At 40.0% G+C, this 23,197-nt stretch overlaps 1 protein-coding gene across 8 annotated transcripts in view; it reads right to left on the bottom strand.

Annotated features, from left to right (window-relative positions):
* Positions 1-5,189, bottom strand: part of ENTREP2 (endosomal transmembrane epsin interactor 2) — a 186,242-nt gene extending 181,053 nt beyond the window's left edge. For 7 of the 8 annotated variants that reach the window (XM_068958934.1, XM_068958936.1, XM_068958940.1 and 4 more), the window contains exon 1: positions 4,974-5,189. In XM_068958934.1, coding sequence (XP_068815035.1) covers positions 4,974-5,099 — 126 coding nt within the window. In that variant the 5' untranslated portion in view covers positions 5,100-5,189. The remainder of the gene's footprint in view (positions 1-4,973) is intronic. The other variant, XM_068958938.1, reaches the window with a different exon arrangement.
* Between the last annotated feature and the right edge of the window lie 18,008 nt (positions 5,190-23,197).

The following is a 23,197-nucleotide window of genomic DNA, read 5'->3' as shown; positions in this document are numbered from 1 at the left end:
ATTTCATCCATACCTATAGCAGATAGACACCAGTACTACCATTTAAGTCCTAGATATGAGACAACCAGATCCAAGACAAATAAATTTGATATATGTTGGCAGAGTTTACAAATTCAGCATAAAAATAAAAATACAAACATCATTCACTAGTAGCAGTAAGTTTACCTTTTCCTTAAACAGTTAAGCTCTATTTGCACAGACACGCTACCGGAATCAGGCTTTTTGTGCAAAGTGAAGCTCATTCCTCCAAGCTGCAATCCTCCATCACACTAGTAACTCTTTTATTTCACCTGTCTACCCTCAAGCAGTAACGGAAAAAAAACCCAAAAGGGAAAGAAAAAGGGGAACAGAGGAAAGAAAAAATCTGTTCCCAAAATGGAGGAGATTACCACTCACAATTATTATAAAACCCTCTTTATTTCTTGTAATCTCCCCTTCACTCCTGCAACGATTCTGCACGGGAACATGCTAAAACAATCTAGTGCATGCGAAGAACAGCCAAGGTCACAAACTATTAGAAGCTTTTGAAAGTCAACTCTTCTCTAATAACAGATCATCTAAGGGATTTAAATTTGTTTTATAAAATATCATTGAAGAACACAGAAAAGGTTCTACACTAAGATTTGTCACTTAATAATGAAGATAAGTATACAATGTATTTTGTTTCACATTTTTCATGAGAGAGGAGTTGGCCTGAGTTCACCCTGACAATCCCCTCATATGTCTATTTACCTTTCTAAAGAACACAAAAAGCCTCTACATCAGGAACCTCAAAGATATAATATATCAAAGCTATGTTTAAACCAACGTTCTTACCTGTTTTGAACATAGGATATGGATGAAAAGAGACAGAATTAAGAAGAAACTTAATAAAAGAGAGAAGTAACATTTTAGAAGGTCTTCTAGCCAAACACTAACATACAAACATGAGGCAGCTTTCAAAAAACATATATGTATAAGGCAGCTTGTAATTTACCATATATTTTTCTAAGACTTCCAGTGCTACAGTGTGATTTGAGAAACCTTAGTAAGAGAAAAGTATAATTTTATGAATTAGCATGCAATTTCATTAATGCTTTCCTATACTAGAGATAAGTCTAGTCTCTGAGGCTGACAATTTTCTCTGAATGCTGGGATCAAGGAAATAAACAAATATCTAATTGTCCACTTCAATTAATTTCAAGAAATGACCACTGGAAGCAAGATTTACTTCTGCAGTCACTCAAACATGGCTCTATCAGGGCTGGGGTTCACTAGCACCGCAACACCGACACAGTCGCCGTAAACTTTAAAGCACACTTAGCTGGAGCTTTACAAACAATCTATTCTTGTCTAAAGCCTGTAAATTACAAGGAGCCAATGCTTTGGATTTTAAAAGGCAAAAAGCTAAGAATAATTATTTTCTCATACGCCAGTAACCACGGACTTTCTGGAGAGTCTTAAAGAACCTTGTCACTGCTTATACTTTTGGGAAAAGTTTTAGTGCTCTCCCAGAAGAGCCTGATTTTGAGGGTCATTATTCCATGATCAAAATGAGGCTAATGCTAAAGCTCTTCATGTTCTTAAAAGGGTAAGGCACTTATGCTCATATACTTTACATTAAAAAGTACTCACTTTCACCCTGCTAAGAGAATTAATGAGGCTCAGTCTTATACTAACTTCCAAAGACAAGAAAGAAGCATGGAAACCGTCACTTTTGACATCTTGACATCCTCCTGCACCGGGAACTAACTAACTAACCGGGCCTAACGTTTCACCACACATCGTTTGTAAAATCTTACTGATAAATGTTGCCTATGCAGAGGATCAGTGTTTGCCCATCCAATCCCCAAATTCCTTTGTGCTCCATGTGAGGTTGACACTCATTGAATTCTTTGAAATATCTTCATACAAAGTATAGGAAAATAAGTATCTTTTTCTGATATGATTTTAGGAAAGATGAGATGAAGCAAAATAGTTTAATTTATAGATGATGCTGAAATAAGCTCTGAATTCTTCAAAGGTTTATAGAAAATATAGTACCTTGTTCTTTAGATAAGCTCTAATACAGACACTTAATTTGATTCCAAACCAAAGCGAGAAACCAGAACCCTTCTTCGTTGGATCAGAGAATTTTCTGGGAGGAGTGTGTTTTGTAGCCCTTTGCTTTCTGTTATCAATTGGAATTTTACAAATACTGGGAAATTATTTTCAAAAGCATTTAAAAGATGCTAGGCAATTTTTGCAGCCTTCATTTACATTGACAAGACAGTAGGAGGTCAAAAAAACCCAGCACTCATAGGTACTAATGCCTCAGGGCCAACTGACTCAATTTTAGGATGTACATTTCTAACAAGTAAAAACTACAACATATCACCAAAGAAAAGATTTAGACTTGGTACTTGACCAGCAAGCAACTCAATTATTTACTTCAGTTCCAATAGCAAAAAAAAAAAACAACCTTGAAGGGAGTGAATATTTATGTCTGATTTTTGAACCAATGAAGAGTGAAAGGATACTTAGGTTAGTATTTCTTTCTTTTTTTTTTTCCTCCTTCTGCTTCACTTACCGCATTTTCACTTGGTTATTTCTCTAATGGTGTTTTCTAGAGGCAAGCTAAAAAACGTTCACTCTCACACAAAAAGATTTTCAGTTGTGATGATATACCTAATTTTTGCTGAAATCACTTTAAACGCTTTTGAAGGCTTTTAGACAAGGCTATATAAATGACTAATCTAATCTCAGAAAGTTCTTTAGGGTTCATAACACTACAAAACTGCTCCATCATTAGCTTGTTTCTTAACACTGAGAGATAAGGTGGTTAGGAGGAAAGCCTGGTCATTCTCACTCCTTACTAGATATTTTATTCCATAAGATGGAAATATTTAATAAAAATGTAATATATTCATTTAGGAAATAAACTATACCTACCTCACTCTGATAAGATAAGATGATAAGGCTTTCTAGTTAACAGTCTTGCAATACTTTCCCCTACATTTGTGTCTTCTACTAGTTCATTCAATGCACATGAATCAAGGCACCATTATTTTATAGTGAGCAAGTAACAATCATGAAATCCGACCGGAAAACATACTTTTCCATGGGTTATATGGCAGACGGGCAAGAGTAGAAGGCATCCTAAATCAGAAAAAGAAATGTGGAAAAAATGGTCTTACAGCATATTGACAATCCCAAGTCACCCCAAAAGTCTCTTTTTACAAAAACTACAGGAGCAGGGGAAAAATATATTATTGGAAAAGCTGTACTTGCTTGAACACACAATCAACGTTGTGTATGTTCTCCTTAGCCTGTCAAGATAAGAAGCCAAATCTACCTCAGCTGTCTTGTCTTAATAGCGTACTAATACATAAGTAGTCAGATACTTAATTTAAAATTCACAACTTGTCATTATGAATACTTGCACAGTATGCAGAGGTTCAAACTCAAAAAAATATGATATTAAAATATCAAGGCTACTAGTATAGAGTGATATTTCTTCTCTAGATTACAAATAATCCTGGAAAAATCAAAGCAAGCATTTTAAACAGTTAATCTAAACTACTACTCTGCACCAAAAGACTCAAAAAAATTGTGTTGCACATGAACATATTAAGTAGTTATTTTTGAAATTATACCATTTCTGTCGCTTCTTTAGAACAGAATAACACAAGTCATTTATCCAACAGTTTTGGCTTTTAAAGCTGAAAACTCTCTGGTCCATTAAAAAGAACTGAAAAGACATACCTGAAACCAATAGCCTATTACGTTAAACAGAGCAGATCTTCACCAAGAGTTCCCAGAGTCTTAGTGCCCTCAGAGAAGTCTGCTTCTCCATGACTAACTAGTCAGCCCCATTTTACTGCTTATGACAGAAACTATCGTACGCCAGTGTTACAATACACCCACGGTTACCTTAACATATCGATACACGCACACAAACCCAATCAGCATGGATTGAAGTTACTTTTGTAAGAAAAGGAGCATCAACTTTTAACTTCTCACTTGTGCTAACACAACCCAGGATGGCCAAAGCTAACGAGAAAACACCACGGGCAGCAGAAGCCAGGTTTGGACGCCTCACGTGCCGTACTCTCACCCGCCAGCTCAGAACGAACGGCTTTCCCTCTTCTGTGGGACTGCCAGCCTCTCCTCGCGCCAACGGGCTCACCCCAGCAGCCTCCCGGGACAGGACCTTCCTTTGCGAAGCCACAGGCCTTTCCGGCCTGGCACGCTCACACCCACCAAGGACTTGCACGCTGCGCACGTACGTTAAGATCTGTTCTGGCTGCGCTCATCTCATGTTGTTACCTTCAACACAACGCGACGAGCGGTTGCATACGCATCCAAGCACAGACCTGCGCCAAGACCTTGAGAAACGGCTCTACCTCGCGGTGAGCTCTCACAGGCAGCACAGCAGTCAGAGCTGACCCGAAAGGGGTCAGACCTCAGGACGACCCGGAACACCTACACGCCGCTCTGCGCGGTTAGTAGATGTTTCCTACGTCAGATGAACCTACAGACGCCTACAATTAACCTGCTACTCCAACTTCCCACCAGCGCTGCTGATCAGAAGCCGGACCTCCCTGGCTGCCCCTCTCAGAGGGGGCAGAGCTGTCCGTCGCCGGTAAGATCCCGAAGCGCCCCGCCACATCGCCTCAGGGCTCGATGGCCAGACGGCGGCAGCAAAACGGCAGCGAACGAAAATCAAAACGCGAGTTTCTCACCTGACCGCGCCGGAGCCGGGGGTCTCCGCGCCGAGAGCCGCGGAGGGGGGCGCGGGTCGGGGGGCGCCCCGCGTCCCCTGCCTTAGCGACGGCGCGGCCGCCCCCTCCCTCCGCCCTCCTAACGGTCCGCGGCGCGCGCCCCGCGCCGGCCCGGCCAACGGCTGCCCCGCGCCGGCCAACGGCTGCCCCGCGCCGGCCAACGGCTGCCCCGCGCCGGCCAACGGCTGCCCCGCGCCGGCCAACGGCTGCCCCGCGCGCCCGCGGACTCACCGAGAAGCCGGCCCAGAAGGGGCAGGAGTGGCGGACGCGGGCCGAGGTGGTGAGCGCCAGGGCGGCGAAGCTGACGGCCACGATGAGGCAGCCGAGCACCATCTGGGTGACCCCCAGGGCCAGCATGGCCCGCGAGCGGGCGCGGTGCTGCCGCAGGCGGGACAGGCTGCGGGACAGCGCGGCGGGGCTGAGGGAGCGCGCCCCGCCGCCGCCCCCCCCGCCGCCCCGCGGCATCCTGCGCCCGGCCCCTCGCGGCGCGGCGCGGCCCGGCGGCGCCGCCTGCGGCTGCCCCCCGCGCCCGGCGGGCAGGCTGCGCTCCGCGGGCGGTGCGCGGCGGCGGGCAGCCGCGGCTCATGGGGGAAGGAGCGGCCCCGGCCCCCGGAGCGACCCGCGAGCCCCCGGCCGGGAGGCTGCAGCCCGCGCGCAGGGCAGGGCAGGGCAGGGCAGGGGCTGCTCCACCGCGTCTCCCCGCCGCAGGCAGGGGAGAGCCGGCTCGGCCGCGCAGCGCAGCGCACGGCGGCGGCTCGCTGCGGGGGCGGCCCCGGCCCGGCCGGCCGGCGAGCGGGGCGGGCGCGCGCACGGAGGGAGCCGGAGCCCTGCTCTGCCCGCCGCCGCCGCTCCCGACTCTCCCGGGGAGGAGGGGGGAGGGAGGGGAGGCAGCGCAGGCAAGGGGGAAGGGAGGTTTACGGCCAATGGCGGGCGGAGGCAGCGCAGCAGGATCCGCCGTGGCGGCCGCGCCGGCCCCGCGGGCAGAGCAGCGCGGGCGAGGCGAGCGCGGCGGCGGCGGCGGCCCGGCCCGCGGGGCGGGGAGGGGGCGGCAGGGCGGCGCGGCGCAGCCGCCGCCGGGGCCGGGCGCGCCCCAGCACCAGGACAGCGCCGAGGGAAAATATTTCCCACTCGGCCCCTTCGCTTTGTGCTACCGGGGCGCTTGTGTTTGGTGCACACGCACCCCCCCCCCCCCCCCGCGGGGGGCTTCATACCTGCGTACAGCGGTGGAGGAAGGGAAAGACTTGTCACTGTGCACAGACACAGTATGCACCAGGTGATGGGTCTGAGAGTCATTTTAACCGTTGTTGTTGGTGGAACAGAATTACAATTAAGCCTCAAGTTACAGCATCCTTAGTACCAGAAATATAAAAGCTACCAGGATTAGGCTCTGAAGACCTCCGTGCCCTGCTGCTCGTGACAACAACGGCCAGCACAGTAAGGCTATCCGCTGCACGGGGAACACATTCAAAAGTCTGTTTCCAATGGACTTGTAGCAGATTATAGCATGTGGGGATGATGTTAACCAGTTGCCCGCAAAAACTAGGCCTGCCTATGGAAAACCAAGATCATCATCTCACTATCTACCAGTATAGTTTAGGTAGTAAAAATACACCAGAGCAGGTGCAGTTACAGCAGCATAATTGGCTTATGGTAGTATAAATTATTTTTGTGAGAAAGTATCATAAGCATGTATAGTGTTGTACCTATGATATTGCTACATTCACAGTAAAAGTTCCCAAACACCACACAGACTGGGCTTAAACCTTTGTTCCTGAGGTCCTCACTCTTGTTTTTCAACTCTTTGTAATGTACTTGGTTTGTTTCTTGGAGAGGGAGTGGAGGAGTGTGCCTTGACAGAAAAGCTTCAAAGGATTAGGTCCCCTCATTTTTCATAACAACAACGTTCTGTTATTTCACAGTAAAAAAAAAAAATGTTTCTTTCAATTTAAATCTCTCTGTGCCACGTAACAGGTCAGGAAAGCAGATGATAGTGCTGTCACCCAGCATAGCTAAAATACTGCTCTAGCACACGTGCAAGTAATGTTTTAATCAGTCCACAAAACACCTGACAAAACTCCACACACTGAACAGAACTCCTGCAAGTTATTCTAAGTGATCAAAAGAAGAGCTGGTTCACAGCATCTTAGTTTCCCAGATCCTGGGAAAAACAGGATCATGTGTTGGTTAGAAACAACACACCTTTGGCCCAATTTTCAGCCTCAACTGACATACCCTGAATAAGCCAGCAATCAAAATTTATGGTAAGTCATTCTCTCAGTGCTACATCCCACCTGAAAGCCCACATAGATTGGCTAGAAGACGACAAAGAGTGAAGGATGAACGCTAACAGATCACACTGAATTCTGGTTCTACCCAGTTCACACTAAAAACTGCCTTTCACTTGTTTCATCAAGCACAGCTGTTTGCTACCCAAAATTGGAGACATTACTTCAAAATATACCTTTCAAAGTAAAGGAAGAGTTGGTAGTATAATATTTTGCCAAACATCAGCATGAAAGGGCTAGCAACGAGAAATAAAAAAAACAACTCTGAACCAAACAGAACTTGTGCACTCTTCACGATTGAGCCACTCATTCCTCAGACCATCCAGAAATGCTTAAAGCTATTGAACAGCAGGACAATTAGAAACTTGATAAAGAATAAATGCATTTAAACCTCTGTGTGGGTGCTCTCACTCAGGAGTAAAATGGCCTTAGGGCTTGGGAAAATTAGGACACATTACACTAGCATGCGAATTTGCATTTCGCTAGCTCCCTGTGCTGATACTACTATACGCAGTAAGAACAAAGCAATTTACTTTTATTTTCAAGGACTGTCAGACTGGCACATATAAAAGAATCTACATCTGTGTGCACTCCATAGGACCTGGCAGTGCAAGTCTACATGCTCCTCTGCCATTCATGAACTTCACATGTGGGTAAGCTCTTAGGTTATGAATGAGTGTTTTGCTTCTAGTATGGCCAACTAACGCTAACAGAAAACTGCAACTGTTTTGTCTCTTGGTAAAAATACACCAGAGTTTAAAGTACTTTACTTATTTATGCTGTTGTCTCATCTTGTCACTTTAATTTGCCTGAGCATTCAAGTGTAGATATTGCTTAAGATCAGAATTAGCTCTGGATACATTTCTTTGATTTCCCTGAAAGCTCTTAATTGCTGGATTACTTTGTTGAATTCCCTTTTTAATTCATAATGATTTGAAAGCAGTTTGGGGGGGGTTGTCATTTGCCTTATCTTTTAATGAAGTTATTTTGTTCAAGAGATTTTTTTTTATACTTTCATTGATATTTTTAATGCCCTATCATTGATTATAACTAAAAGCAGGATGCAATACTGAAATTTCTTCCACAACTATAGTAACAAAAGCTTTGCAGTAATGTTTACATTTGAACACCATAATATACTAATATTTAATCTAACAAAAAAAGTGATCATTTCCTGAAGGCAGCCAGAAGGGCACCATCTATCAGACCTTATTATTAGCCTGTTAAAAAACATGAAAACTCAGGAGACAGCATGATAATGATCCGACTTCTATGGTAATTGTCTCATTACTGAGAGTCTTTACTGGCTCCCAACCAGTTCAGAACACAACTTCATGCTTTATAGTAATAGCTATATTGGTGGATTGAAGGTTATATTTATTCTACATCACTTTAAACTTTAGTGAATTTCATGCATCTTTATCTTCCCAATCATGTTATTCAAAATCCCTTAAGTAAATGTCATTGTCCAGAGTGACAGAAACGGGAAACCAATAAAAGAAAAAGTAAATTCATAGTTGTCATTAGCCTTGCCTACCAATTAACATAGATAATAAGGAAAGCATTAAAAGGTGCCCTACAGGGTTTAGATGCTGAAAATCTGCCTAAGGGCCCTGCTACTGTCACTTATACATAGCATGTCTCAGAAATTTGCATACTTTACATGATTTAATTATGTTAATAGCTCTTCATAGAGCTTTAAGGACCTAAAAAGCACTAGGGATCTGAGTTGAACCACACTGTACATCTTAAAGATACAGAGGAAAATGGTCAAATGACATGTATCACTAAGTAAAATATATATGTTTTAATGTACATATACACAAACACAACCTTCATAATAGCTCTTAAAAAAAAAAAGGAGTTTTTTTCTTATTCCACTACTTAGCAAGTAATTTCTCAGCCATTCGGAAGTTGGGTCCTTAGAATGCCAGGAGTAGTAATTTTACTTTTTGGGTCTACCCTGTTCATCCTTCAGAGGGAATTCAGTATCAGGACCTCAACAGCTGGGATAAATTCAAGTATACCATTATTTCTTGAGAAGTATCTTAAAAATCAGTTATTCTTTTCTATACCTGCACTTTGACGTGTTTTGAAAATAACTTGTAATGCACTCCAACTTACTTTATCTCAGATTACCAGGTACCACACATTATAAGATCATATCCAACTATTACACAAGTAATGAAATCAGGAAATACCTAATGAAAAAGTTTGTATCATTGGTAGAACTGAAGAGCAACATATTCCCACAAGCAAGCTTTTAGGCATATAACAACATTCAATTTCAAATATAACAGAAGCTGGTGCTCCAGCAAATTGAAAACAAAGATTGTGTTTCCACACACAAGGCAATCAAACTTCCTTAAGCTTATATACCAAAAAGTTGTCCTGGGCAGGGAGAGAAAGGAGGGCAAAACAGCTAATAAAGACTGCTTTATCTATATACGATGTTTAGCTATCGTCAGAATTTTACAGAAAACGTCCTGCTTTCTTACTAACTTTATCATTTGCAGTTCTCACACACAAATCCTGCTTTATCTAGCGTCCTTTAGCTAAAATGTGTTGAAGACAATGGATAATATATGCAAGTGCCCACCAATATAAGAAAGGATCCCAGAGTTAGGCCTGTAGACTATGTAACTGTTACGGTGGCGTTCATATCTCTGCTGTTATTTTCCTTCCTGATGACTCAATAACAGTTCTTAAAATAGCACACCTGACTGTCTCTGGTAGACCAGTAGCTAAGCAATGAACCTCTATTAAAAATCCTTTTCCCTCTACTCTTTTTCTAATAAATGTGTTTTTTACAAGTGAGTTTTTACTTTGCAAATCAATAATGTAAAAGGTCACTTCCAGTCCCATCTTTTGCACTATTTTTCTGTGGAAGTGAACGGCCGTGAAGAGTTCACTAAGCAATCTGATTCTCTGTACAGAAACAAGTTATGCATAAAAATATATAAAGAATACCATTGAAGATCAGTAGATTTTGACCCAAAATCTGACCAAACCCTAATTTTGTGCTTGAAACGCTATATAAGTGCACATTTACAAATGCCTTTTAAGAGGGTATGTTAAAACCAACAGCATCTACCTAGCATTCAAGAGCTCTGTAATAAACCAATGACTAGACCATCTCCTCTCTCAGAGGTGACACAAAGATGACAGTCACATCTCTACTCACAGTTTGCAGAATGCCGTCCTTGTTGGTGGGACAATCGTGCACAGAGAAAAGATTCTCTCACTTGGCGATTTAAGGACTTAGAGTTACGCATGGATCCCTGAACTTTTCCGCTGTTTTATGCGCCGCTTTGTACCTCTGTATTAGTCTGCTTCCCTGATCACACAGCAGACACGAAGGAGGAAGAATAAAGTTAAGTAATTGCAGTTACTTTACACCCAATTCTTGTTTTTCTATTTTCTCATGTTTTTACACTGAGGACAATCACAGGTTATGTGGTTTTACAAAAATATCATCTTTTAACAATATCACTGAAACATATATTAAAGCATAGGATTTACTCCCATGTATAAGTCAAAGGGTTTTTAAACAGGAAAGCTTTTCAGGTAAAGATGAAAGAAGCCTCAATTTCAGGGCTTTAATCTGAAAATAGTCTGGGTCGCTTCTTCAGAAACACCTACCTTTGAATTGCTTCCTCCATATGATTGGCTGCCCTGATAGATGTCCTGGAGTGCTGAAGACACCACTGAAATCAAGATAATTACCCTGCATTTTATGACTGCTTGAAAGTTAAAATTGGGAACGTGTCTGGGATCTGAAACACAAGCTGCCCTGTGGTTTTACAGAAGGCAAGCTAGAACTCTGATCTTTTAACCAAGACAGATTTCTTTCCCAGAAGACCATCCCCAAGCTGACAGAAAAATGCAATCGCTCTGCAAAAAAATAAGAAATTATATAAAATGAGGAAATACCTGGTATTTTCTGATCAAACTCATTAATTGGATGGCATTTCTTCCTATTGTAAAAATTGAATTTGTACCTGGGTTAGCAAAAGTATTGCTATTCGAGAGATTGGTCTCTCGAATAGCAGAGATTGCTATTCGAGAGATTGATCCATTTCCTTGGATGAAAACAAGGAAAAACAGTATTTTCAGTATCAGACAGGAAGTTTTGGGCAGACTTTTCTGGTTTGGCGCATTAAAGCATATCACTTCTCTTCTATACAACTTTAAAACGTGCAACACTGGTATATATGCAACTGGCTGCAGTAACCAGATTCCTTACTGATCCCAAGTTACCAAGAGTACAAAATGTTGTATTAATGCAGAATTAGCTATTTCATACTGTCTTTTCTAAAATGATTGGAATTTACAGAGCCAGAGTTTACTAGATAATTTTTTACTATAGAACTTAAGCAGCTCAAAGTCCCAAGTAAAACTTAACATGATCACTTTTAATAGTGCACTATATCAACATTTCATTAAAAGGTACATTATTTTATTAAAAAGCACATCTGGATTTTAGTGGCTTAGCTGAAGAATTATCTTAAGCATTTGCAGTACATTTTAATTTCTTTTATTGAAAGGAAAATGAAAGCTAGACTTCTGATTTAGTAAAAGACAAGGACTTTTAGTTTGCTAAGAACAACATAATGTCTCAAATATTAGAGGAATTCTCTCATTTTGATTCAAGAAATAAAATTTCTAAGACAGTCACTTCTCTGATTTACAGGTGAATGATTTGCAGTGCTTAGAAAGAAAAATCAATAGCCCATCTAAAGTATCTGGATGAGATTGTGGATTTTCTGGTACAGGGTATGGAATCAGAAATGAATCTGCCTGTGGGGATCTACCCATTTTGCACATTACTGAAAAGACAAAAGGACACTATAACAGATTTACAATCCATATCAAGTAATTGTCTTAAACCTCTCTTAAAATATTAGGGAAAAAATTCCTAAATTTTGTCGTAGATTAGATTTTTCCTCTTATGCCTCTTTCTGTTTTATTGGTTATAGCACAAATATTTGTTAACATAGCTAGGCCAAAAATAAAGCAGCAATCATTCTGCTGCTTATTTTCCCAATCATCCGATAAGTATGTCTTGTATTCAAATTTGTGTACCAAACTCTCTTATTTTATAGGATAGCTATACGTTGTAGAATATAGTTTATGAAAATCAGACCGTCTTTCTTGTTGACATCTGTAGATGAGTAAAGTTTTAAATATAGGCCAAAAGGGATCTTTCTTGGAGAACCAGAAATTTGTGTTTGATGGCTGAGACATTCCCATTTTATTCAGAGGGATTAGGTAGATGATCTGATAGGTTAAGAACGAGCTGACCTCCTGGTACCAAGATAGTTAAAACCCTCTCTAGATGTACACAACTTTTTCTAGTTTAAGTACTTGAATTAATCAGAAAGACTGATCAGCATAAAAAAGTTCTTTCTCGTCTAGATACTCGAGTTAGCTGAAATTAAGGAATGTTAAAATAACTTTTGTTCTTAAATGAACAATGAATTCTTATGGGATATTTATTTCATATGAAGTTGCTAATAAGATTGATTTAATCAGTCTGCAACAGGATATTACCTTTAAAAAAATTTTCTTTGTCTTGTTAGTGAACTCCCTGAATTTTATTGCACTTAATCATGAATCCCCTTCTATAATTTTGGCCAACCATTGTTGACTTCCAAGGAAGCAACAGACACAGAAGATTCAACTTCCAGCAGTGGTCAGTGTTCGCAACGCCACTGAAATTGAGTGCAAACGACCAGTTTAAAGCTCCTCTGAGAAAGCCTCAGACCTAACTATCAGATATAGCAACTTAGTGGAAAATCTACATCTAAAGAGGAAGGGAACTCTTCTGTATGTGTACCTAAACGCTAACACCCAATATTGAAGACAAGGTTAGATATGCTACAGAGGATAAAAATAACAGGAGACAAGGTGGAAAACTAAAGGCATAATTTCCCTAGCTTGTTGGTAATTAATAGCTGGAGAACCGTATTTATGCAACTCTAATATGCTACGGAGATACCCATGGTCCAGCTATTCCGGTAAGCAACTTCATAGTGCAGAAAGTTAATTCCTAGAAGCTGTGCCTACTGACCATATGCATGCTGTGAGTAAACTAAAGCAAAGTTTTAAGAATCAGAAAAAAAACCCTATACCTAAGTAACTTTACATCCACTTACTCAGTACTCTTTTTTAGATTCTCCCTCTATTCTCACTCCTCTCAGTTAAAAAATAATAATAAAAAATCCAAAGCAACAAATAGAGAGTCAACAGGTAAGACCAGAGCAAAAGGTAACTGTTTAAGTCTGCTCAACACCATGTATCAAGATTCAAGCAAGCCTGACATCAACTAATCTAAACGATGTCTAGAGAAGTGAGGTATGCAAGCAGTAACAACCACAATGCAGAGAACCTGCATTTCTTCATACTTACAACCTGCTCCAACAGCAAAGAGCAATTCTTTTTGCCAACGTTAGGGAGCAAGGGAGCCCAGCTAAGCCATGCATCCTGGCACTGCAGCCACGAAAACAAGGATTCACAGCACACTTCAAAAATCTCAGTCCTTTTTAAAGGTGAAGATGTCACTAGTACATTCCTATTTACATGCACCAGACAGCAGTTTCTACTCTGAACATTTTCAGACCATGTGGTTAAAGTTTGACAAAGCTTTAAGAAAACGAAGACAGGAGGTGCTTTTAAACTTTAATAAATAATTAAGTTGGATAACACCAGCCCTAGCTGTAAACAGCGCATGGATGTGTTTAACACACTTAATATCTCAAAACATAAAGGAACATCTGGCTATGATTAATTTCAGAACCATAATTGATACAGATTGAAATGTAATGTGTGTGTGGTTCAACAAGCATAGGCCTAACCAGAAGAGCTGCAGATAAATGATTACATTAAAGTTTACAGCTTATAGGTTATAAGCACCACAGAACTGAGAGTACTTTTGGTGTCACAGAGCCCAAACAGAAAATATGACACTTAAAAACATATAGTAATTTCTGCAATAACAAAGTACAAAAGAAATAACAGACAACTAAAGAATATAGAATTTTTCAGCTAGAAGAATGTAAAAATAACGTCAGTCATCTCACGTTACCCATAACAGTGCCACAATTATGTTTTTTGACAAGCAGTTTGGTAACGCTGAAATCACAGATACATGCTTAGCCTATAGAAAAAAAAAGGTACAGAGGATAAAGAGAAACCAAAGGTATCAATTTCCTGATTTTAAAGAACTGAGGAAACAGCTTATGAATATACATATCTGATTATTCAAACCTACTCTGCAGTAACCCTGATCATACTTCCGTGATAGAAATAAGAGCATTCTCTAAAGAGGAAATCTTACTTTGCTTATAAAATTACAGAATGCTTGTCAATAGCTTTACTTGCAGTTAAACATGTTGTGTTTTCAAGACCAGACCCTCCACTAGTATAAATCGTTAAGCCTTTTAAAAGCAGCTGAGGATCTGGCATTAAGCATTTAAGCATTTTCTGTAATTGGAAACACTTGCAATAAAAAAAAAGCTGGTGCAAATATTTCTGCTCACATTTTAGGCCATTTTGTCTGTTTCTGTATGCTTACAGTTTACAAAAGAAAATATTTTTACATACATACATACAACTGCCATGACATATTCCTGAAAATCTGTAAAAATACATTTTTTGATTTACTAGCTAATTTTTGAACTATAAATGCAGATAAAGTTATGTTATGAATTAATACAGTTAACTCATTTATCTCAGATCACTAATAAGAACAGGCTTCACTGCAAAAAAAACCTATCAATTTTCTAGGTACAAAGAGAACTGCTATTTAAATAATTTAGTCAGGATTTTGCTTTAAAAAAGAATCCTGTGGTTTTTTTTATATATGTGTGTATGTATACACACACACACACACATTTAAATTTAGATATCTCCAAGACTGAGTTTTCCTTGCTCCTTTTCTATAAGTTTTTCCTAAAAAAGACTCTTCATTGATGTTGTAAAATGTAGGGGCTTTAGGACCACTTTAGTTCATTTAACCACTGGAAATGCTATTTTGTTCTTTCCATCAGAAGCACGAAGCTAGGTCATATAATCTGAACTTAGAAGATATATGGCTTTGATCATTTCCTCAGGATTCTTTTTTACAAAATGCATCTGCTAATCAGAAGGCAAAACTATCAATCTCCATGTATCTATAACACATTTAAATGAATTGGAAGCCATAGGTTAGTATTTTATATAGTGACAATACATGATCAAAGACACTATAGCTCTTTTGCCAGATGTGGAAAGCTAAAACTGTATGCTAACATACAAAAAAATTAATCGTACTATGAAGAAACAATTCAGAGAAGAAGTTACACAGTTTTGTCACATTTGCGGAGCGCTTGCATGTGTAAGTCAGAAAAGCCCTTAGGCTACTTTAAACTTCTGCAGCTGGCAGTTGCACAGCAAATCACTCACTGACCTTAGCAATAGTCTGAGAGTCAGACTATAGTATCCAGATTTTCTTAAATAATATCTCAGATCTATTTGGCACAAGAATTCTTCCTTCACAACACAGAGCTTCAACTTACATTGCTGAAGAGGCAACCTCGCTTTCACAGTGCTATCCCCCTAGCCACATCCGGTGCAGCTGTGGGGTGGGCCTGCCTCCTGTTCATCCCTCTCCCTTGGCGGTCACAGTACCTAGAGGAGAAACTACCTTCTCGGGATGCTCAGAAGTCCCTGCCGCTTTGCCCTCATGCTCCAAACAGAGAAACTGCAAGCACAAACCTTCAGATACCACATTTTTTCTTGCTATTTTAAAATGTACCCTCTCTTCTCCAGTGCAGTATTTCCCACCAGCACAGATCCCTTATGTACTTGTCTTCCTTTCCCTTCTCACTTACTTAGTCCCCCATGATCCTCTCTATTTCAGTATCTTCCTGAATAACTCCTGCCTTCCCTAAATAAATGTTCTATATTAGGTTTTCAGAAAAACAACACGCAGAATAAAAGTGAGGAAAATTATGCCATCATTGTCTGCGAACCAGTGCTTGCAGAGCACACTGAAAGCTATTACAACCTTTTCAATTTCTTTTTGTCTCATGTCTGTTTTGAAGCAGACGACTTCTGCTGCCATTTGCTTCTGTGGTAGCAGGCATAACAGGGCCCAGCCCCCATGCGATCATCCTGCACTACTATAAGATGAATTTGTTTAAGCACTGATGGAATATGGGATGTTTTTAGGGCCAAACATAGGAAAAAGCCTCAGCTGTAAAACAATATTTATTCTTCTAAGCTAGCAAACCTTTACAATCCATGTAAATAATGCCAAGAGCTCTCTTGCTACAGAGAGTTACATGCTAAAGCTAGCGGTCCAGAAACCATAAGACTGACATAAATAGTACATGGTTTCCATTTGCATTTTTTATGAATTCATATTTGCTCATGTCCACCATATGTATTTTGGTGCTATTTCATATTTCTTCTTTTGATACCCTACTACATCAACAGCTCTGCTGTAGCAATATTCATTAAAGTCAGCGCCCTTAAGTCTTGATGCAATTGAAACACAATTACATACATTAGAAATTGTTAGCTGGTATTTTTTAAATAAGCATGTTCTGCCCAGAAGGCTGCACTAACATAAAATACCCGTTTTGTACCAATTTAATTTAATCAATGCAACTATTAGGGGCTCTCTTACAGTTTAAGACTAGGTGAATCTGTTTATCTGAACCTACAAATAAGGAAAAACTTGAGGAAAAACACTATCTTAACGTGCTTTTACAGGCCCAAATTTTGGCTTCAAGCTTCATGTGTCTCACAGTTGAATTAAAACAAAACCAAATCACACACACAACATTAGCCAAAGCCCTAATACTGTCAAAGAAGGGAGGACTATAGCTATCCAGGACATTTCTGGATCCTTTGGGTATGAAGATGCAAAGAGGCATTGTACTGCAGAGCAAGTGATGTTTTATGCAGACACGTCATCTGTCACGTATACTGCGCAACTTTCACCATTTGGATGCACCTGAGTTTTTGTTATATGTAAGCTATGCAGGTTGTAAGGCTGTCAGATATTTCAGTAAAATTAGGACAGCTAAAAATTAGCTGCAGCTTATTTTTCCGTTGTGTCTTGTGACCCACCCCACTCCCCACCTGGGGAGAAGGAAGGAGATAGCTAACAAGAAGTTTAAAGGATGATCCCTTCTTACGGGGAGACTGAGATTTCTGGTTTTAAGTGCTTCTTAGCCCAGACTCATCTAACTACCTTTAATAAGTTTTTATACTATCCAGGAAACTGCTAAATACATTTAATTTGATGCAGCAGCTCATTTCTTTAATAACTTTTACTGTGGAAGAAACACTCCATTGCACATTCAGGAGGTTACGCGAAGATAGATGGGCCAAAAGAGGACCATGCTTACAAGAACTTTGAGGACTGATCTGCAATATAACACTGCCTATATAATGAATGTAGATGATGCAGAAATACTTAGAGATCAACTTAAAATGTCATGTAAAAGCACCCGTGAAACATCAAATAAAGGACAAGGTTTTCATACCACTGATGTTCAATATAGTGTCTCATTTATTACTAAAAATCTGAAATAAAGCCTTTCTCATTTTAGATAGCAGGAATCTATGATTAATCTCAACCTCTATATTTTAAGGAGGAATTACGTAAAAAATAATTTGACCAAAACTTTTTAGAATGCTCAGGAGAGTTAGGTTTCCTACTTTGGAAATAAGAAAACACTTTTCTTCAGCTTTCTTTATAGTATTATCTACTCCTCATCTAAGGAGGATGTTTTATAACATCCCTACCTGATGAGACCCTCCTGAACCAATACTGCCCCCATTTTCAGTCATATAATTTTTATGCCAGGTGAGCAGAAGTAGTTTTCATAAAAGGAGAGCTTTAGTAATCTTTCAGGGGAATTTAACACTTGGACACAAGGGACAAAGCCAGTCCTTCAGCCATTCTCTGTAGCACCCCTGGGGTTACAAAGGCTGCAGGTTTGATAATTAAAGACTTACATTTTGTCACATTATAGATCCAGATTTTTATATCCTGTCAAGGAGATCACTTCTGCCTCTGTTCAGAATATTGCATTGATCTGAAGCACATCTGAAAAGGTAACAATTGCTTTGGCATAACGGCATCATCCTCTTGCAGCCCCAGTCAGCACAGACTCATTCTGGTTTTTCTTTTAAGAGTGAAGCAACTTGCCATCCCATAGCACTACAGCACCAGTACAGCTAATCCTAGGAAATACTAGATACGTTATCAAAGAGATCCATTGAAGGGTGCCATCCTTTCTTTAATGGTCACTTTCTAAAAGAAAGAAAAATCCTTTTTTTTGTCAAGAGAAAACATCTAGTTGATACATGTGCTGAAAAGGTTGATAAGTATACTGATATGAAGCCTAAGAGTTTTTTCTGAACTATTTATTGAGATGACGTTCATGAATTTGTTTGCTAAAAACAATAGACTGTTATATAAAAGGAAAGACTGTTCACTGTTAGGAGATACTGCCCTTCCTTCCTTCTATCTAGCTAGCTCTGCCTCTGAAAACGTTTACATGTTCAAAGTCAATGGGTCAATACTTAAATCAGATGGCCCTTAATTATTCTTAGGTTTCAAAATACATACATCTTTCCTAGTTTTCTAATTCTGTTTTCTCTACCTGCAAGAAACTAGGACATTCGACTCCAACGTGACAAAGGAAACCGTACAAGAATAGCTCAGGGAACTTGCTTTCTGTTGCTACTTTTTCTAGGTGTGATCTACTGCACTTCACTTTCACCGCCAAATTACCCTACAGCACATCCAAACTAGATTATTAACAGAGAGCACACTACCCTTGGATCTTATCCCATCCTAATCTTGGAGTCATAAAATATCTGGTATAACCTGGTGCATGAAAGATTTGATGTGTTTTACTATGATTGTACTGAAGAATGCAGTCTGGCCCCCCCCCCCTTTTTTTTTTTTTAATTAACGATCCCTGAGCGAACAGAGAGAGTCAGTGAAGAGGATATATTGTATTCGCAACATAGGACTGTATTACTGCTATTTTACGATAGCTGCTCTTCAGCTGTGTAACGCTTGTTAGAAAAGCCTTAGGAGCCATCACTACATTACCCCCATCAAGAGGAAAGCGGGCTGGATGTTAAACCATCACCTCGTACCTCCGCTGGCGCAGCAGACGGCTCCAGCACGTCACCGCTCCTGCAAGCGGAGCGGCACGCTCTGCCGTCTCTCACTTCTGTCGGTCCAAACTCCAGAAAGCGCTTGCGGGAAGAGAAGGGTTACATAAGTTATAAAAATATCTAAGAGCCTTACCTCAGGAGAAGTTTTAAAGTGTCTTAAATTGAAAGAGGTCAAAAACGATGGCTCTGAAGAAGTCAGCCAGAAACCTAAGGTCTCCCTGTGCAGAACGGTACAGCTGAGCCTCCGGACATGGATGACAAGCGGCCAGACGAGTACAAAGCTATATAAGAACTGAAAGAAATTTAGAGGAGAACTGAGCTTCACAGTGATCAGCTGGCTCCATTCAATCTCTTAAAATTTTTTTTCCCATTTTTTTTCTTTTTCTTTTCTTTTCTTTCTTCTTTTTGTTTTGTTTTTTTTTTTACTCTTTTGCTACTCCAATTTGCTATTTCTTCTTTAATTTTTTTTTTTTTTTAACTTGTGATGCATTTTTATTATTTTTTAAATCAAATTTTCATTACTATTTATCTCTATCCAGGCACTGCAGGGAAGCTCTTCTGACTTCAACATGTTGGCTGGAAAGAAAAGTGTTTTCTCCAAAGTATAACAGAATCTTGTTTGTTTAAAACAAACATGTCTGAACAGAAGTTATTTCTTCTGAGATGCATCACCCATAGAAAAACATTCTATCTGAATAAATTCCATGTTTCCCTAAGATATGTGGGATTCTTATACCTCATGATATGGACTTTTTTTTAAAAAGAGAATTTAGGCAGGAAAATGTATAATATTCATTTACCACAGAAGCCGCTGAATGTCATTATTAAATGAAAATAACAAAGAATAATAATAATAATTCTGCTGTCTATTCTAGAATTAGAATAAGAGGTAACATTTGACCACAAGTTTGTTTTAGTATTTTCAAATGCTGGTATCAACTATGAGTTACGTTTCCCCTGTAATAACTAACATACGTGACAGTGAAGATGTTACGACAGATAAGAATAAAATAAAGAGCAAGAGGCTGAAGCACTAAACAGAGCTTTCCTTTCCTCTCTTACTTACTCAGTGCTGCTATCCTACAATTAGGATAGTAATTAGGAAATTACTTGCACTTGGTTGCTAGGCAATATATTTTGAACCATACAAGCACGGAGTAGTTTGTGGATTTTGGAGTCCATTTGTTTGGGTAAGAGAAGTCAAACCACTTAAGATAAGTTTTTTCCTGACTTTCACAGAACATAAATTATACGAGGTGGCTTAAAACAAGACCAGAAGTTTCTTTTATAACTTTCAGCTCTAATGAATCACAAATATGAAATAAGAGTCTGTTACAGAGTCCAGGAAGTCTTAATCTACAGTTTCAGAAAAATAATTTTCAGGGAGAGATGCAAACTCCTGCAGAATCAATGTATGTGTATAAAACATACATTCATAACTCGTGTACAATTAATATTTAAGAGAACTCTTACAAAATTGTTAGCCATATGGACTAAGAATCTTTACTTGTACTTGTAATTGATTTCTTTATGCACAAAACTACATAGTTTCCCATTCAGCACAAAAAGTTGTTAACGGAGGAATAAGCTAAGAAATGACACTTGCATTTGTTCTGTGAAAAGACAGTCCTTAGCTGTCTACTTACAAAGTGGTATAAAAATCCAATATTTCATTTTTAACACTGTTTTTGATTTTTTTTCAGCATACAAACTTTCTCTTGAACGTTTTGAAAGGGCTTTTAAAACAATAGAACAAACTACAAATTGTTCACTTAATACACATTTGGTACTTCTTAAAACGTGCTTTGTATGGCCAGAAAGTAATTGGCCAAATTTTACTAGAATTAATACTCACTGTTGGAAGGTGCAAGAAAGGTGAATAGATTTACTATGATTTAGCAGATCTAGACTTTGGAAGGAAAGGATCGCTACCAGTGAATATCAATATTCTTCATTACGGCCACGTCAACACGATATGGATACGTCCATTCAAGGTGAGAAGCATTATCTATGCGTTCAGAAGGTCCTCCTACTGTTCTTGCAAACAGTAAATCTTATCAATTCTAACGATTGCACTCTGTAACATTTCTAGAGGAGAGTTTCCTGAGAAGGAAAGTAATCTTTTATATAACACAGCTTTTCTTCTAGCTGAAGAGCTAGGATCCTCCTCAACAGTTGCCTATTTATGCACCATATCATGACAGGTGAGAGGCATTTGCTCTTTCTAAAGGATTACTGAACATATCTTCTGAAAAGAAGCTCACTGTTGGCCTGGAAAAAATTGACGTGGAATATCAGTGCACAGCGTGCAGTGTACTTGGCCGTCACTGCCTAGGGAGCAGCGCTGGCAGCATCCCTGGCAACAGTGGCCTGGGGTATGGAAAGATGGCAGGTAGAATTAAACTCTCTTGTTTTTTGGCAGTGCAGAGACATGAATTGCTTAATATGCTCAAAATCTCTTACCAAATCAGTAACCTCTGTTTTTTTGAGCTCTCTTTAAAGTATCAAGATGGAAAAATTTGTGATATTTAAAAAAAAATGAAAAATAATTTGCGTATCTTTCTTAAATAGTGGTGGTTGTCAGAGAATAGCATGAGAAAATCTGGCAAGAACTATATAGATAGAATATAAGCCAAGGATATAAAATGGTTTGGCAGAGAAAAATTCCCTGCAGGGTTTATAATAAAAATAACAACAGCAAAACATTATAAATAGAGAGGTGTGTAAAGAATTACTTTAACAGAGTTTTAGTTACTATGACAAGCTTTTAGGAAAGCAGAGTTATCTTAAATGCCAAAAACAATTAAGCAGATTGTCTTCCTGCCTTCCATACAAGGAAATTTGTGAGAAATTCCATTAAGGCACTGTGCTTCTTTCTCCAGGAACTAGCAAAATTAACAAGGTCAGCTTACGTATAGCTAGGATTACTCTTGATACAGCATTTTCGTGCAATTCTTAATGCTTTTTTTTTTTTTTTTTTTTAAATCTTCCTCTTGCTAAAGCATTGCTTCCTAAAGGGCCTTTTTACAGCTTGCCAGATTGTTCAGTGCCCTCTATTCCACCCTGCAGCAACAAGCATTTCTCCTGCTGCTACCATGTTACACACACCTTTACAGTTCTACTGATTTAACGGGAAGGAAACTGTGGCCTCAGATACCAAGAACAAGTTGGAGGCAGAGGTTCTTGTACAGAGAAGAGGAGGCTTAGCTGGGTTCTTACTGTACCTTTTTCCGACTGTTTTGATGCCCGGGGTAGGAGTACGCGTTGCGTTGTGGAACTGAGTAATTCAGACGGGAGTCCCTTAGGGAAGCAGCTGTGCGATGAACACCTGAGGAGAAACCAAGCTTAGAAAAGAACTTTAGATTTCCGTTCACTAAAAGCCAGTTCATCAAGTTTGGAAGACCTTGTTCAAGCTTAATGACAAAAATCCCCATGAATCAGACTACTGACTGAACACAGAGTTTCTGGGGCAGTAACGGCTTTTGAGCCAGTCTTGCCAGAGCACCAGGACCTATCCCTGTGCCCCAGCAGAGACTCTTTGTCAGGTCGCTGCAGGTGTGCACGTTAGTGCCTCTCGGTGCTGCTGCAAAACAGAGACAACTGCAGGACCTGCAGGCCCTCCTAAAGACCAAGACTGAGGCAAGAGACAGTTGGAAGCAGATGGATAATACCATGGGACGCATAAAAAAGTGACTGCAGAACGGAATAACATATAGTTCATCTAAGATGCTGCAGTGGATCCAATGCAGAGAAGTACAGTTGCAGAGTAAGGGAAAGCCCTAGTTTGGGGGTAAGATCATGTGATAGGACCTGAGAGAGAAGGTAGAGGTAGCTTCCTCCTCATCTAGCCCTAGGTAGCCAGTTCTACATCGTTATTTACAGAAACTTGTTTTCACTTTGGCTCCCCTCAGGGACTCCCACGACATCACCACCTTTCATTTTTCTGGAGAAATTTTACATCCTGTGGCTTCCAGTAAGTTC

This window comes from Struthio camelus, chromosome 12, assembly GCF_040807025.1.
Source record: "Struthio camelus isolate bStrCam1 chromosome 12, bStrCam1.hap1, whole genome shotgun sequence".
Taxonomy (NCBI): Eukaryota; Metazoa; Chordata; class Aves; order Struthioniformes; family Struthionidae; genus Struthio; species Struthio camelus.
The sequence above is the reverse complement of the archived record's forward strand: the minus strand, read 5'-3'. Positions and strand labels throughout refer to the sequence as shown.